At 44.8% G+C, this 17,408-nt stretch overlaps 1 protein-coding gene across 1 annotated transcript in view; it reads right to left on the bottom strand.

The window, feature by feature from the left end:
- Window positions 1-4,225: 4,225 nt before the first annotated feature.
- Window positions 4,226-17,408, bottom strand: part of Spop (speckle type BTB/POZ protein) — a 71,437-nt gene continuing 58,254 nt past the window's right edge. Inside the window, exons 6-10 of the mRNA XM_010620129.3 lie at window positions 13,569-13,746; window positions 11,046-11,101; window positions 10,418-10,540; window positions 6,519-6,661; window positions 4,226-5,236 (exon numbers count right to left, since the gene is read on the bottom strand). Of these exons, the coding sequence (XP_010618431.1) occupies window positions 5,092-5,236; window positions 6,519-6,661; window positions 10,418-10,540; window positions 11,046-11,101; window positions 13,569-13,746 (645 nt within the window). The 3' untranslated portion in view covers window positions 4,226-5,091. The remainder of the gene's footprint in view (window positions 5,237-6,518; window positions 6,662-10,417; window positions 10,541-11,045; window positions 11,102-13,568; window positions 13,747-17,408) is intronic.

The raw sequence follows: 17,408 nt of genomic DNA, 5'->3' as shown, positions 1-17,408 counted from the left end.
AAGGCGGCGGTGGCCAGCGCGCCTGGGGACCTGAGAGCAGCAGGGCGAAACCCTGGGAGCTGGCGAAGGCTCCGCCCGGGCTTCCATACCGGGGACCGAATGCTTCCTTCAGGGGCCCATCACGGAACCTGACGCCCAGCCTCTGAAAACATTTTAAGTGTGAAGCACTTGGCAGATGGAGAGACTAAAGCAGCGCAGGGGTGCATCCTTAGGAAACCATTCGCAAAACGGTGGAAGGGCTGAAGGCCAACAGTTCCCTTCTCAACTTTAAATGTAACTATTCCACAAACGTGACTGTCACCACCCATCAGTCACTACTGTGTCCATAATTTAGGGAATAACCTGGACCTCATACTTTGACAAAAGCAAAGGTACTGACTAGACTGAGACAAACTTCTACGTTAAATTTGAAGGTTTTGTTCTTAAAATGAAAGGTTTGTCTGGGCTCCTGCCTCCACCATTTGACTGGAAATTCTTCAAGGTAATCACTCCCCTCATTACTGCTATGTTTAATAGTCTCTTCTAAGGCCTCAGTTCTGTGGCTCTCTGGTTTTTCTGCCTCCTCCATAGATTTGAGGTTTATGTTTACTGTTCCTGAGACAGGCGCTTGATGAATTGCCCAGGCTGGCCTCAAACTCTTGATCCTCTTGCCTCAGCCTCCTGAGTGCGGGGATTACAGTGCGAGCCACCACGCCAGGGTAGGACTAAGTAGAGCAGAAACCCTATCCTAGGCCTGGCCTTGCACTATGTCAGGGGCTTAGATGATCCGCAATTGTTCACTAAATCGGAGGCTTGAGTTCTAATCTTGGTGAGGCTGAGCGTGTTGCCACCCTGTCCCCGAATATCTCTGCTCGGACATGAACACAAGGGGAGCTGTGCGGGGCACCCCTTCTCCTTCAGTTGGTGCGGAGCTCGTCTCTGTCTTGAGAAGTTCTCCCCATTTCATGCCAGTGTTAGGACCAGACAAGTCCATGTCACTGCCTTAGGAACTCCTGGGTTTCCGCTTCCCCTTGGGCTGAAGCCCCAAAGTGATGCCTTTGCTGCCTGCCGTCTCTTGCTCTGGACCAGACAGAGTGACCTTGAGGGCGTCCAATCCCCACTGTCCCCAGCCCCACAGCAGGTACGGACGGGAGCTGCACAACAAGCGGCAAGTGTTCAGTAGGTCCCCGACATCGGTCAACTGCAGGTACTGGTGCTGTGCTCCTATCCTGGAGTGACACGTATTTTATCTTCATAACCTTTTCCTCTTGAGTTGATCCCCTTCGACTCCTTAATCATTTCTGTTGCTTGTATTGAATTCCCTCAAGTCTGAAACTTCTTCTTAGGGCTGAAAAAAGAGGCACCAAACTATTCTGGATACAGCTTCCCCCGCTAGCATTACAGGGTCTGCGGGGGCAACAGTAGTCTCGCTAATGGCTCGCTGGCATAAACATCCCATCGGTCGACGACGACGTTTGGGTTTCTGCTGTTGTCTGGAGGTCAAAGCTTCTGGTGCTCCCAGCTCATTAGCCCGAAGCTCGCTCGCCCTCCATCCGATTTCCGTGAGGTGTCCGTCCATTGGGTCAGAGGCGCCGTGGTGATGTAGTCACCCTGAAGAGAACAGGGGAAGCACACGGACCTTGCACACTCACGTACACGGAGAGCAGCCCGACGGCACTCATCTGAATGCCAGGTGAGTCACTGAGCCGTCAGAAACGAGTCTAAATGAGGGAGGGCAGAGTTCAGTGAGAGGTCGTGAGACAGAGGAAACACACAGGGCCGAAGCTAAAAAGATAGTTGTGGAAAATAAGTTTGGGCTCCAGCCAAGAATTTGTCTTTGACAAAGATAAACCAAAGAATCCAATGTAGTCGTGCTGGGAAGAATTTAGCTGTTTTTTTTGGTTTGGGTACCGGGGATCGAACTCGGGTCCTTGTGCTTGTGAGGCAGGCGGCGGCACCACTGAGCTAAATCCCTGGCTTCTTAGCTGTTCTTTTAGAAGAGTTGAAGGGCCAGAACAAAGCAATAGTTTCAAAGTGCAGCTCCCTCCCCCTCTGTTTGTTGTTCTGCTCACAAACATACAAGCTGTTTCCTTTCATCTGTACAGCTCGTGCAATATGGAGATCCCACCATAGGGTTACACCAGATTGAAAAAGGAACGCAGAGTGGTCAAGGCACTGGCCCAAGAAGCGATCTTCACGTCCCTAGCTGCCACTTAACACGTAGCAACAGCAGCTCTGGACGAGATAAAGGGCCAGCAGCCTTACCAGTGAAAGGAAGAAAGGGTCATTCCTCACATTTCCAAAACCTGTAAAGGCATCTAATAACAGAGAGGGCGCATCTCCACATAAGGAACAGGGCAATGTTTTCTGTGGATGGCCAGATAGAGAGGAACGGACGGCAGTGGAGGAGGGGAGGCGTGGACCTCGCCAGATACTCTTATTTGGACCTGAAAATGCAACTCCAAAGGTTCTGCGAAACTGCTTGCCTGGAATACTGTTTTGATAAATAAGCCATATCCTTGTGGAATTGCCATCTCCAACTGTTCCACTGGCACGGACGTCTCTGCAGTGACAGCACACGCCCCAGATTGTGGCGCTGACTTGAATTACATCTCAGATGAGGGGGAGCTAAGGGAAGGGGTGGTGGCAGGGGAGGCTTATGAGCAGTATGCCAGGGCTCTGATGCTGTCATCACCAGATGGCTTCAGCTGTATCATTTAAAACAAAAACAAACATGTCCAGAAATAATATCGTTCGGGAGAGTCCTGAAACTTCACCTGTAACTGGCATTCCAGCAATTCCGTACCCATGTTGGAAATTCCGTAAAATCTCAAGAATCCTGGGAGAGGCCTCTGTCCTGCCGGGGGCAGGGTGCCAGAGCTGTAACCCTCCCGAGGACACGTTCCTTGGAGGCATTACTCTCTGACCTACAATGTTCTATGAAGGAAGAGAAAAGCAAATCTGGCTCAACCTCCTGGAACCTCTCAAGAGCAGATCAACCGAGCCGCCTTTCCAGGGCCTTGTTCTTGCTACTCCCAGAGGAAGCAGGTTTCACTTCCAATTCTGTACCTAAACATTCCAGAAATGGAACTCCCTCCAGTTCGTTACCTAATCCTCAGGATGCATGTGAGATTGGGCACTCAGTAGCTGTGTGACGGGCAGATGCCACCTATGGCCTGTCCAACCAAGCTCCGCTAGTGCTCGGAGGCTCAAGGATGACACTGGAAATCAAGTCTTGCTGGGACCCTAGAGGTTGCTCTTAGAGTGGTTAGGCAGCAGGGATTTCATGTCTGCCCTGACTTCTGGGTCTGGTGCTGATCTGGAAAGCGAGGGCCCAGGAGGTAGAGGACAGCAGCCAGCACTGGGAGAGAATTGCATTTCCTCACCACCCACACTGAGGAGGAAAGTGGGGAGGGCTTTCTAGTGTATCCCACGTGGGATGGTAGTGCAAATAGATTAGTGAGCAAAATGAAACTGGAAAGTGCAAAGAAAGGCTCCAGTCCACCGAGAGGAAGAGGAAGGTGAACTAAGTGAAGGCCCTAAGGCCAAATGGCCAGTGCACCTTCCAGCCGCAGTGTGCCCTCCAGAGCGTGCAGGTGAGCTCATGAAGTTAGGCATCAGCCTGTCCGGAAAACACAGCAAATAAACGACAGGCCAGTCAGACAGGAATCCCTGTGATTTAATTTCCACACTGGTGCCCTGGATCTTCTGAGATGCGATGAGGTGAGAGGAGAGCTTGGGGTTGGGTCTTTAAGGCCTTGGATGAGGTAGAGGCCTGGTCCCTCCCGAGAACGAGACTATCAGACACTTGCGGGGGACAAAAGACTGGCAGATGCTGATGGCTCACAAAAGGACATTTGAGAATATGGAGAATAAATCAATCCCCACTGCTTATCAGACATTTCAAACATAATCCCTGCAAGATGAAGGATCAAACTAGGCCTTCAAAATCCCGTAAGCAAGGAACTCAGACTCAAGAGACAAGTCAGGTAATGAAACAAAAGACCACAGATACCACACAGTACAAAATAGCAATTATTTATATTTTCAAAAAGAAAAATTAACATTTAGAAGTTCTCCCCTGTAGGAGGAGGGGCTAAACGGAAGGAACAGGGCTGGCTCCTATGCAGGCGGCAAGTCAGGTATGGACAGCTGAGCAATCTGGGCTGCGATTTTTTCATATAGCATTTAATAATAAAATTTCATTTTTTCTTTTCTCCTTTTTGCTTCTGTGTTTTGTTGTTGCTGTTGTTGTTTGTTTTAGAAAAGGGGAGGAGGAAAGGGAAGAGAAATAAAACCAGAGAAAAATGTCAAAAAACATTTTCCACAATATCTAAAAACAGAACCACAGTTCTTGTCAAGACAGTATGAATTCTGGGTGAATTATTTTTTCCAGTTCTCAACACCAATAAAGATTTTTGCAAAAGCCACGACCATCAGAACACTCATCTTCCAGATCGAATCGCCTCCTTCCCCTTCTGCCTTCTCTTGTCACTTTTTATGAGCGGATAAAAGGGTGTATTCTGTCCTTGTGAGCAATAAGTGCTAACAGTGAGAGAGCTCTTTTGGTGCTTGTACGGTGACGAAGCGTCTTCACAAACATCCAAGTTCTAGCACAGCTGAAGGACTAAAATTTGCTTCTCTCAACATAAATACTACTGGAATCCACAAACTGATTCTGCAAAAATCCTTTCTTCTTGGCTTTTCCCTCCTCTCAAAACTAGACATCCTTTTCTTTTTCCCTCTGTTTGCTCCAGGCACCTGACGATGGGTCTGCTCTGTCAGAGGCAGGCAGTTTCTCACAGTACCACTGCTGGGATGTGCTGGGCCAGCACCAAAGCTGCCCCCCGGTGTCAGACTGGGCCAGGCCAAAGGGAGCTCGGAGATGCAGCACAGGGTTTTTCCCTTAGTCCAGCAGCCCCGAGTCCCGGGCCCTCCCCTCCCCCCATCCCCAAAGTTACTTAGTGCCGTTGAAAGTCTGGGGCACGATGTAGTCCTTCCCCACAACAGAGTGAAAGCTCTGCAGACTGCTCTGTCTACCTGGTGTTCAATGGCAGCAACAGTAGCTGCTGCTTTTGGAAAATAAATGGAGTCTTAATGCCAGGCGGGGTCTTAGGACTGCTTCAGGCGCTTGCGCGGGGGCCCCAGGAAAGGACACTGCGCTGAAGCCAGAGAGCGGTAGGCTTCGGCCACCAAGTGAGGGTGTGACACCACCATGGACTTCCACCCAGAGGTCTCCAGGACATCCGAAGCATGACTAGAAGAAACGCAGAGAGAGAAAAGTGAGCAGAAGACGGGAACAGTCATCCGGCAGCCCAACTTCCCAGGGTCTGGTGTAAAGGATGTTAATGCAAGAAACAATGAGAACCCTTCACCCTTCGGGTGCAGTAGGATTTTCTTGGTAGACAATGGGAAGACTGATGCCTGGAGCCACGGCTGCTGTGATTCTGAAAAACCACGACTTTGAGCCACTGTATTTTCCACATCAAAAACTGGAATGTTCCTCAGGCTCTGTTCAGTGTCATCAAGGGTCTTCACACCCACCGGAGAGGATAATGGGAAAGCCAGGACTCCCTGGGTCAGGCAGCTCTGAGCTCCTACTTGCCTTTGCAGTTCGTCAGTCTTCTAACTTCAGGCCTGGCACCCACCTGAGCGTCAGAAAAGAGGGCCTACCCCGCATTCCTCCTTCAGTGGTTAATTTCCAAAATGCACCACACAAGCGCCCAGCACAGAGTGGCACTCAGTAGAGGTAACGAGTATCAGCCCCTCCGTCCCTCCTCTGCCTCAATTGGTAACTGCTTAGAAATCACCTTACAACTGCACCTTGAGGACATTCATTCCCAGCTTTGGGTATTTTCTGTGTTAAAGACTATTCATTCATTCACCTGGAACATCTTAGGCCTGTCTTACCCCAGAGCTGCTGTTAAGAAGATGTTTTTAGTTGCTGGTTTCCCCATCTTCTGCTCCCTGTCAGGCGGGGGAGTAGAACACATCCCGAGAAGACGGGTTGTGGTCACCACCTGTCCTGGCCCTGGTGGTATCTCACAGTACTACGGTCAGGTCACCTGTCACTTGGGGTAAAGGAACAGAGCTGGTGGAATGTTTCTTTCTCAGCACAGGGTATTTAACAATCTCAGCTCCTGATCACCGCAAGCTGTCAGATACATTTTACTAGCTCGTACATTTTAAAAATTTACTTCTATTTTCCAAGAAATCTGTGTGTCCTTTCTTACGACAGTGACAGCGAAGTAAAGATACTATCATCTGAGGCACACAGCTTTTTCAAGACAGCAAGTTACCATTTACATCAATTCTGACCACTGTTTGGAAGCACAACACTTCACTCACCAACACAGTTCCATCCGTGAGAGAGAAACCATTTTTGGTACTGTCAAGCTGAAGGAAAAGATGAAAACCCCATCCTCACTACCAAAGGTTAATGAAGCCACTCGCCTGTTTCACTCACTAATTCAAAGTGTTTCTCCTTTCTTCAGCTACTCCAATTATTCTGAAAGAGGAACTTTGAAGATGCAACTCACTAGTTGATGAAATCCACTGCCTGAGTTTTCAGCTGGTCTGCGCTGTGGAGGTCAGCCAGGATGAGGATCTCCGCAGCGTTCTCCACAGAGAGGTTGCTGCAGAGCGCGTCCTCGCACATGACCTTCAGGCGCTCCAGGGCGTACTGGAAGATACAAGCCCGCGGCACATCAGAGTGGCAGTTTTCTTTGGTGGTACCACTGTGTAACTGGATACCTGACCAGAACTGCACAGAGCACTAGAAGCTACCACTTGACTGTAAAACATAACCAGTCTCTGAGGCAGCTGTTTAAGCTTGAAATGGAGACAACTAAAATAACCTGGGTAGCTCTGTGTAAACTCTCAAGTCCACCCACTGGAAAAAGAGTTACACAGCAGAAACCCACCCTAGAGTTTACCCATCTGGACTATGATTAAAAGTCTTTCTTAGACCATCACCACGTACCTTTCCCGTGAGCCAGTGGCCTGCTGCAGGCAGACAGAGCACTCTATTTAAGCTTCCTGTGAGCACAGTCCTTTCTACTACCTGAGCATTGTCACTAGCCCAGCAGGGTACCCCAATGGCCCATCAGGCATTGAAAAGGAGCCCTGTGGTGACTTTCACCAGCATCTCTGCCACTAGCTGTTCTTGAGTGAGGTCAACGAAGGGCCTCCTTTCCCACAGGAAAGGATAAACGAAGTCCTATTTTATTGGGGGTTAAGGTTAAGATCCTCGAGGTAAAAGGATAAAGCAGCAGTGACCCTGGAATTCAGTTTGTTTAAAAACTTCTACCTTCTAAGTAAAGGGCAAAAATGTTCTGGAAATGGAAGGTCTCGGTTAATGCTCAGCACATTTGATAGAGCTGACTGGGTTTGATGTAATGCTACCACTTGCTCTCTAATTTGAGATTATGAACTTATTAAGGAACTTCAGGGCTAAGGAAGAGGAAAGAAATAAAAGGTGGCACAAAATAAAAATGCTATGAATCAGTTCACAGGAGAGCAGTTTGCTCCGAGGCTATCTACAGCCTCCTCACAGGCCGCGCCGGGAGGGCCTCAGAACGCCGTGACATGTGCGGCCCGGCACTCACGCCAGGACAACGTGACTGTTACGAGTTCTGGGTGAGGAGGCAATTCTGCTGGCACTGGGATCTCCTGCAGCAAAGAGTTTTATTGGTTTTGGTGCAGCTTTAATTTTTTACATTTGAGTAACTGGAAAACAGTCTCCATGGAAAATGGGAATGACACTAGACAGGCAAGAAATGAGGTTGCTGTTTTTTGTTTTAAGATGCTGGAAAAGGTTGGACAAACGTTCCATCTTTATAAAGCACTGCACAGACTATTCCTCTTATCCTTTCTAATACATTCTTTTAAAAGGACTTTCACTGTGAATAGCTCTGATCCCTACTGCACAATCAGACAAAAGTAGCCATTCTTGTCCCGTGGGGTACAAAGTTTTTTTCTTAATTACGCTTCTGAAAAACCTGCCTAATGGTGATACTTACCCGAGAGATTGAAACTGTGTCTCCCAGGCCTAGGCGACGTGTTTTGTTTTGTTTTTGGTCTAATTACACACGTCCCCAGGAGACTGAAAAGCTCAGAAGAAGCTGTTTCAGCCTCTTGGGTAAAGTCTAGGTGTTTAGATCCTTCTATGAAAGATTTCTTACTCTACTTCCCTAAAACACACAGGGAAGTGTCGAGGTAAAAATGTTTTCAAATAGACTCAGAGCAAAGACTAACAAGAAATTCTCAATGGAATTTGAAATGCACCCTTCAGACACTTCTCATTCATAGATTCCAAGGGCGGCTGTGACTCGGCCGCTTTAGTTTTCAGATGTCAATGTACTTGTCGTGTTGGAAGCTGTCCCTGGCCCGACGATTCAGGCTGATTTCTAGCCGCGTGCGCACAGTAGGCGCCAGTGGGTTCTCTGGCTGGGCAGCCAGAAAGAGAGCCAGAGACACAGTCTAACCCTGGCTTGGGCTCACTGTTTCTAAGTGTGGGTCTTGCAATACTACTTGTCTTTCTTTTTATGAGTTAATGTGTGGTTGTACGCAGAGATTTTTCCTTAAAGTGTAACACCATGGTGTCTGCACAAATCTGTGCTGTGTAAGGGCATTCTCACTCGCACTGTTACACACCTATGCACCATTCAGACTTGGTAGACGTGGGCTTATGACTGCCAAGTCTGCCTAGTACCGTAGTTTTTATCCACAAAAGCTGGACTTGCTGATGGAGTCCTACGGTAGTTTCAGGGTTACATCTTTTCCCACCACATACCTGGACAGTTTCTCTTTAGGCGACTGAATGTTGAAGAAACCTGTGTGCATAGTCACTCAGTTTTTATTACCTATTGTATCTTGTTATGCGTATTGCTCTGTGACTCCTATACATCTTAGCTGTACTGACCAAACCTGAATAAAGATTTTTACAGTAACACCTTAAAAAAAAACCCTACTTGTCCTTAATGGAATTGAGAAGATGAGAGGAATAAACAAATCCCTGATGTGTACAAGTGACCACTTCACTGAAAACCAGAAGGCATGACTGGGGATTTGGCTCAGTTGTTCTGCCATTTGCCTTGCAAGCGCACAGGCCTGAATTCGATCCCAGCATCCCCGCAAAAAAGAAAAAAGAAAACCAGAGGGCAGCGCAGACATATAAACTACATGAACAGCGAGGCACTGGGCTGTCTTCTGCTTTCCTAGAGCTTGCAGCGAATATGTTCTTACTTTCTCCACTGAAAACACATTTCCCCTGGTCAGAACTGAGGTGGACTGGAAGGTACAGACTTTCCACATTGCTAACTGTACTAATAAGATACTGAAAGATGCTAAGAAGAACAGAGTTACTATTCTAATCATCATCAGGAGCACTGATTAGGTCCGCAGACTCATCCTCTACAAACACTCCAAAAAACTGACAATAGAGAAACCTCTACTGGAAACCCAGGCACCTTCCACTGCCCTCATCAGGCACAAAGGGAGACAGGAGACTATCACCCTGAGCTCATCCTGGGACGGGGGCTCTTGTGCCTCTCACTGGAGCCCACTTTCGGGGCGGGGTGGGGGGGATTGCAGCATCACGACAGGAAGAGGGGGTGTCTCTGGCAGAGCACCTTCCTTCACATTGTGTCACCTCACAGCCACTGCCCCCATCTCCACAAAAGAAAGGGATCTACAGGGTAAACAGCCCCCTCCCCACCACGGCTGGTGTTTCCACAGGCTGTGGAGCCTGGGCAGGCCACCCACCGAGCTCTGACGGATGTGCCTACATGTTCTGGGGACCACTAATCCTCAGAGGCGATCCTTGAGAAAAGGGTTCCAGGCTTAACTAAACTGGAGAAATACTATCTACCTATTCCCTTTTAGAAAACCCTCAGTGCATAACATGATACAGGTTCTGAGAAATTCTGTAGTAAAACTGCAAATATTTGAGTTGGATAAATTCAGTATCTCTTTTTCCCCAAAGGGCTACTAGCTGTCATAAGTTTGAAGGACTATGGTGTATTTCAGTAACTACTTAGCAAAAGCTGAAAATACTAACCAAGTAAGCAGCAAATCTGACAAAGTTTGTTAACGAGCTAAAATACATCCTGCAAACTATAAAGCACAACCCTAATGTTGGTGTTATTTGAATCTTTACTCTCATTTCGGTTAAATTTGAGATGAGGAAGAGAAATAAACATCAAGCTACTCTTTCATTTCCATAGTTAGGGTGACTATATTATTCAAAGCAGGACACTTTTGAGAACAAAAAGGGTGCTATTAATAACTGTTGGAACAACAAGCATAAACCACACTGTCCTGGCTGAACTAGGATACACACTCATTTACCCACAATGCAACACAGAAGTCCATTCACAAAATTCAAGAGGTCACAATAACTCCTAGTCATACAATGATTTTTCTATCCTTACTTCACCTTGTCAGCAGCTGCCAGCAAATCATCTGCCATTTTGTCGAGGTTTGGCGCCTTCCCCGTGTAAATGAAGCACATCATTTCCTTAAAAACTTCAGGCTCCACATCATTGATTTCAACTCGATTCTATGCCAGAAAAACTGAAAATGAGAAATACTGCAAGAGAACAGAATTCCTAAACTATTTTCATGATTTTAAGCTCCGGTGAGAAGAGAAGCTTGTATCGCTTAAAACCTAATATGAATAGAAAATATCTCCTTAACTCTATTTGATTATACCCTTTTCCCCATCATATAGACTATCTTTGCCTTTTCAAATACAACAGCAAAACACTTATTTCTTTTATTTTTTCCCCTCTATTTTCCTGAGTTTTCTGAGTAGAAACAAATGTCTAATATTCTCACCCACAGATCCAAATGATCTGTCTGGGAATTAAGTAAGTCTACTTTACCTGAAATATTAACAGACCACCTCTCCCTGATCTTTAAAGGTGTCTGTCTGGGGAATTTTCCTCTATTACAATAGCACAGTAAGAAAAAAATAATTAGGAAAATAAATCTGCTGCCAAACTGGGAAATCATTTGACTCTAATCACCTGGCTAAATAGAAACATCTCCGACCTATTACATACCTTTTTGCTCTCCTCCATTTCATGTTCAAACATGGCACTAAAAACTGGAGAACGAGCTACAAAGCAAAAGGAAAACAAGGCGATGAGGTCATCACATAGGAATCTCTTGGTTCTCCCCAGTTATGACAAAGATCATTTCCTTCCTGACCTATTGCTAAAGGAAAGGGTTTTAGCTACAAATTACACCAGAATTATCAAATTCCTTTCTTTATATATCATACCGATGAGGAAAAATTGTAATACATAAAGAAAAAAAAAACACGCTACATTCAACCATCCATGTTTTAAGAAAACCACTCAAGCTGTCTGTGTTGGATAACAATGGTAAATCTTCCGCACAGAACTGAGGGTACAAATGGGAGGGTCCTCACCATCTAAGCACAGCACCATAATCCCTGGGGTTTGGGTTGGAACAAAAGCACCATGTTTTCTCTACCTCTAGGGACCACAAAGCAAAAATCTCCAGACTTGGGTCTTGCCAGTGGGTAGTGACCAGATGAAGTACCTGCCATTTACGGCAGGCGGCCTCCCTCCAAGCTGTGCATTCTTAATACAGGTGATATTCCCCGCAAGGGGAAAAGCTTTAGACATGCAATGGTCTGACTCTGCAAAGCTCATTTTACCTGATAAAGTCATCTTCCTTATTATTTAATTTCTCTCATTAGGGAGAATTTAAATTTAGTTTTTCTCCTTGGGGACCGGGATAATGAAAAAAGGTTGAGAACTAGCCTCTAACCCATGTACATTCTAGTCTAATGAACACTGAAAAATAAGCAAACAATTTCAAACATGAAAAGTAATAAAATGGCTAAGAATACAAATTTGTTCATGTTGTTGAATAAACTGGGGGTCTGGGTCAGAGTTGAGACTACCAACCACTATCTAAGAGTGGAAGAACAGATGGACCATGTAGGAGGGCTATGTGCTGCCAGGGTACTGGAACTTTTGGCCTATAGTTTATGTCAGAAAGAACTAATTTTAGCTCTGCCATTTTCTAAAGATATTCTTGGACAAATCATTTAACCTTCCAAACTTCAGTATTTTAATCTATACCAAAAGGATATTAATTCTCACTGTTCTAGAGTTATAGACTATAAGGTACTAAACACATGCTACCAATCTGAAGACTGAAGGACTAATGCTTTTTAACAAACAACCAAGGGCCCACAGCAGCAGGTAGGTCTCAGAGGGTCCTCAGTAGGTAGAGAGCAGCTGATGCAATGGAATAAATAAAATCACCTGGTGACAACAGAACCGAAGCAGACCATGGGTGCTCAGCCATGTTTGAAGAGATGAAGGGAGAGGCAGGCCATGCATAGGAAGTAGCCAGAGAAGTAGAGGAAGACTGGAAAGAAGAGTCAAGTAATACATGAACTAGAGTCTCTCAAATCGAAGAACTAGCAGGTCATATATGTAACTTTGGAAAACTGCTCTTATAGCATGGACGTGAACTGAGGACAAGTGGGAGGGAATATGTAGAGAGTAAATACGCTGTCTCAAGGAATTTAGCTCTGGAGAAAGAGCAAGTGCATGAGAGAATAACTGATAGAATAAGATTTCCGGAAAAGCAGGATGGGACAGGAACAGAGCAGAAGCAGAGAAACAGTCTGCTCTACACATGAGGAAGAACTCGTCCTGCACTGAGAATGCAGGGTGGCAAGAGGCAGGAGCCGGGGCCTCGAGGCTGTCTTGGAAGAAGTAGGCAAGGGTTATCTTTCAGGAGCAAGGAGAAATTAAAGGAGAGTGGCCGAAGCCTGAAATCTCTATTGCGGAGGAAAAAACAGGGCACAGACTGCTCCTGGAATGAAGTGCTGGCAGTGCTAAGGCCTCCCTCACTAGGCGTGCAGGCAGAAACCTAAGAGTCCATGGCTTCCTCGGCACCTCCAGTGACATCTAGCTGAGACAGGGAATGGGAAGGTGGTAGATGAGGCAGGCTGTGCACTCTAGAAGGATGAAGCTGAGGGTCTTGGCAGGGAGCATGATGCGTGTCACTATTGTCTGCCTTCTGCTACCCTTTCCTGTGATCAAAAATCAGCCCTCACTTGTCACTTCCTCCTCTGCATCAGTCTTTCTGGTCTCTACAGACCAAGACCTGAGTCTCCACATCAGTGGCAACAGTCTCATTCTTTTGTATTTCTATCACAGAGAGGGCTAAGCCTTAGCTCCATGGTATTCAGCCCCAAGTCCAAGATCTCCCTATGTTCAAAGTTCCTGTTCACAGGTGCCCTGGCATCTATGCTCCTTTGCAAATCATCATTTATTCCTTCAAATGGCGGCTTACAAGAAGAAAAACAGAAATACATACTTATGGAGAGCAGCCTGCCTAGTTGTGAGCACTAATGTCACCATGATATAAAGGCACATTTAGGTGCAAGGTTGTGTGTGTGTGTGTGTGTGTGTGTGTGTGTGTGTGTGTGTACACATCTGAGTTAAAAAACCTGAAGTTGTGCAAAAGCTAATTACACAGCCTCTGGTTTTTCTTGTTTCACAGAACTATAGAGTGACCCATGAAGAAATACCCACCTGCTAAGATGGCTTTGTGAGCCTGGAATTCCTGGCCAGCAACACACAAGCAGCAGTCTGTGAACCGGGAATTCTCCCACAGCCCTCCTAGCTCATCTGCCAGCCGGCACTCGGGGACCTTCACCATATTCATGGTATTTTGACCAGAAATATTGACGGAATCTTGTACCACACTCACCTGTGAAATATAAGGAAATAACCCAAAGCTTTTACCAGGAATTTTTCTCCCAGCAGGTGAGAGATAACTTTTACCTCAATGCTACAGAACATTCAGATCACATTCTCTTGAAACCACCTCTATGAATCCAGGCTTTATCCCACGAAGCAAGTAATTTCCTACTTATTACAATCATACGCATTTTCCACCTTTTCAGGACAATGCCAAGAATGTCCCACACATCTTTCTCCTCCAGTTTCTATGAAGTTCCACCTCCCCTGGCCAAACCACCAGGGGGAATCTGACAGAATCAAATGCTAAACTTCAAGTATTCACCTTAGTCTACCTTAGACAGAAAGTTAAATACAAAGAACCTGTAAAAAATATCACTAAAACTCCGCAGAGAAAAGAATCTACTAACTTCAGCCGAAAAGCATGTCACTTATTTGAGCTAGATCTGGGATGTGCAACTGAAACACAGGCTGTATAAGGCCTGGTAAGATAATGGACTCCCTAAAAATAACTGAAACTGGTAAAATAACTGGACTCCCTGTTAGCTGCATGACATCACTGACCTACTCCCAGTGAGGACTGGGCTTGGAAGATCCTTCCAGGAGGGCTAACTGGGTGGGGACACCATGACTTTACACATGCAAGTCATCTGTGACAATGACCCACAAGATGGCTGGCCACAGCTCTACGTGCACTTGTAGTTTCAGAACAGAATGGCAAAGCCAGGTGAGTGGAGGGATCCAACTGCCACTATGGCTTCAGCGGAAGCAGCAGCTGCAGTTTCCCCAGCTGAACTGACAATTCAGCCTAACTTCTAGATGGATCAGTGAAATTCAGACAAATTTGTTAGGGTCCCAAGTATAAGGATATATTAAAAAAATAACCACATTGTATTATAAACTTAGTGTCAATTACAGAATGAAAGATAAGATCCTGCAAGGTAGACGCCCACCTAACAGCCACTGCCCTGCTTTAACTCCTCCTCTATCACATCAGGTTAGAAAACTTCAATCCAAGCAGGGCTCACAAACCTTGACAACGAGCTCCCTACTCTTGCTATTCCTGAGTCAGATGAGAAAGCAGGTTTAGGAAGATCCTTAATGACCCAGATTTCTTTTAACCTTCAAGATACAAGTCACCCCTCAGCTGTAGTCATGAACCTAGAGGCACAGTTAATGCCCCATCCAAATGACCTGGAGTCTTGTGAAAGAGTAAGATATTTACTATCAGGTCAAGAAACTTATTCGATTGTTAAAAACTAGCTGTTATGGTCTCCAGCAAAGAAGCAGCCAAGTTAATCAATTATGAATGTACTGAGCATTAGTAGCACATTTATCAGAGGCAGATTACAACATTATTTTAATAGCCCAGGATCTAGCACAAATCACCCCATAGAGATTCTCTTGTCCTCTGTATGGTTTCTAATTTGATTCAGCCATATTTTCACATTAACACCTTCACTTCTTTTGATATAATATTAACATCAAAAGTAGGGCTGCACGTTCCTAGTTACAGCTCTAAAATACTGATTAAAAGGGGGTGGAGGAAGGAAAAGGAAAAGACCAATTAAATCCAACTTCCTTGTAAGAAAAGGCAGGAATCTCCAGGGATGGCCAACGAAGGGAATGAAGAATGCTTTTGGCACTGTTTCTAGCTTGAATTAAGTCAGGCTGACAGGAGCCCAGAGTCATTAACACTTGATGGCAATTTAGTAGACTGGGTAAAATGAACTGGCAAAAGCTGAGCTGAGTTTCACATAAACCGTGGTTACCAGTGGACCTTCTGCTGGCGAGGTGCATGCCTAGTAATGAGTGGGGCCCAAAGACTCTGACACCTCTCAGTGGGGCCATTTCTCTCTCCGGACACAGACAGGAACACAGCAGGAAGGAGAATGTACCTTTCCTGTCAGAGCCAGGCTTGTTCTGCAGATATATAGATGCCTGCAGTCTCCAGAGCTCTCAATGTCTGGCACCTCTTACCGACATTAAATACGCTTAATTAAAAATAAATTTTAAATGGCATTCACCAATGAGTCTTCAGAGCCCAAACTTTTAGCTTAGAGAGGAATTGTTTCCCTCTGCAAATGATGCTGCTAAAATGAGACCATTCTGAGAAAAAATAAAGATTTTTTTAAAATGCCTATAAAGTTGACTATGGAGACTCATTCAGAATTGCAGTTGTGATGATGACGTGACTGTGACATTTATGTCATCTTATAAATGAATGCATGAAAATGTCTCAGGAAGGCTGTATAATCCCCTAAAATTCAAGTTGTAAAAGGGTCTCACTTTTAAAATCAATTCCTTTTTTTTTAAGAAAGAAAATTTCATAAAAGACCAAAGATTGTGCCAACTCTTGAACATTTCATCCACACATAAAGTCAAAGTAAAACCCATGGAAATACACTTTTAACTTCGATAGAACAGAACCAAGCCATGCATAGTGGTATGTGGGGCAGGAGGATCACAATTCTGAGGCCAGCCTGGTAACTCAGGGAGAGCTTGTCTCAAAAGGGGGTGCAGGCCCATGTTTATAGCGGCACAGTTTGTAATAACTAAAACTTGGAAACAGACTATTTGCCCATCTGTTGGAAACTGGATAAAGATGTGGTTTTTCTATAAAATGGAATATTACTCAGCCATAAAGAACGAGAAAATAGATTCATTCATAGGAAAATGGATACATATTGAAGATATACTCCTAAGTGAAATAAATAAGGCACACATGTGTAAATACCGAATAGTTTCTCTGGTGTGAATAATCTGCAATAATACAGAAGATCCTAATAAGATTACTGACATTGAGAAATGGGAAGAAAGGAGCTAAAGGTGTAGGGAAAGTGGGACGGGTAGGGGAAGGGTAAAAAGAGAAAAGAAAAAATGTAAGATAATGAAAAGATGGAAATAAAGTGGTTGTAGATGGGGAGGGGGAGAGGGGGTGAAGGGAGGGCAAGACAAGGGGAAAAAATGAGAACCAAGACCTGTCATGTAAAGGTACAAGATACCAACAATGAATGTAACTGTACTGTATCCCTAAAATGTACCAATAAACTCAATTAAAGCTGGAAAAAAAAAAAGATCTTATAGCTTTTATCCTTCATTTTATAGATGTAGTGCATTACATTCATTGATTCACATAAATCCAATCATCCCACTTAATAATGACAAATTATCTTCTTGACATGGTATTGAATTCTATTTGCCCATATTTTGTTGAAGGTTTTTGCTTTTATGTTTATCAGAAAAATCAGTCTGCTGATTTTATTTTTTTTTAATATTCTTTTTTTTTCTTATATTCTTGTCTGGTTTTGGTTATCAGGGCAATATTTTAGAATGAGCTTGGACAAATTCTATCTCCTTTAGCTTTGGCAGTTATTTAAAAAGCATAAATATTTATCTTTGTGAAAAATTCAACAGTGAAAATATCCGACCCTGACCTATTTTGGGTGAGATCTTTTACAAAGTTATTAAGTTTGTAATTGTTTTATTATCCTTTAGAATCTGCAGGATCTGAAATGATGTCATGTCTTCCATTCTTAGATTTGGAATTTTGTAACTCCTTTATTTTTCTAGTCAATGCAACTAGAATTTCTTCATTTTATTTGATATTATTAAAATGTCTCTGTTCCTCAAAAAAAAAAAAAAGGGGGGGGTGGAGGGAGGGGGTGGGAG

The sequence above is a fragment of the Fukomys damarensis genome, unplaced genomic scaffold (assembly GCF_012274545.1).
Source record: "Fukomys damarensis isolate Sample0158 unplaced genomic scaffold, DMR_v1.0_HiC HiC_scaffold_13, whole genome shotgun sequence".
Taxonomy (NCBI): domain Eukaryota; kingdom Metazoa; phylum Chordata; class Mammalia; order Rodentia; family Bathyergidae; genus Fukomys; species Fukomys damarensis.
The sequence above is the reverse complement of the archived record's forward strand: the minus strand, read 5'-3'. Positions and strand labels throughout refer to the sequence as shown.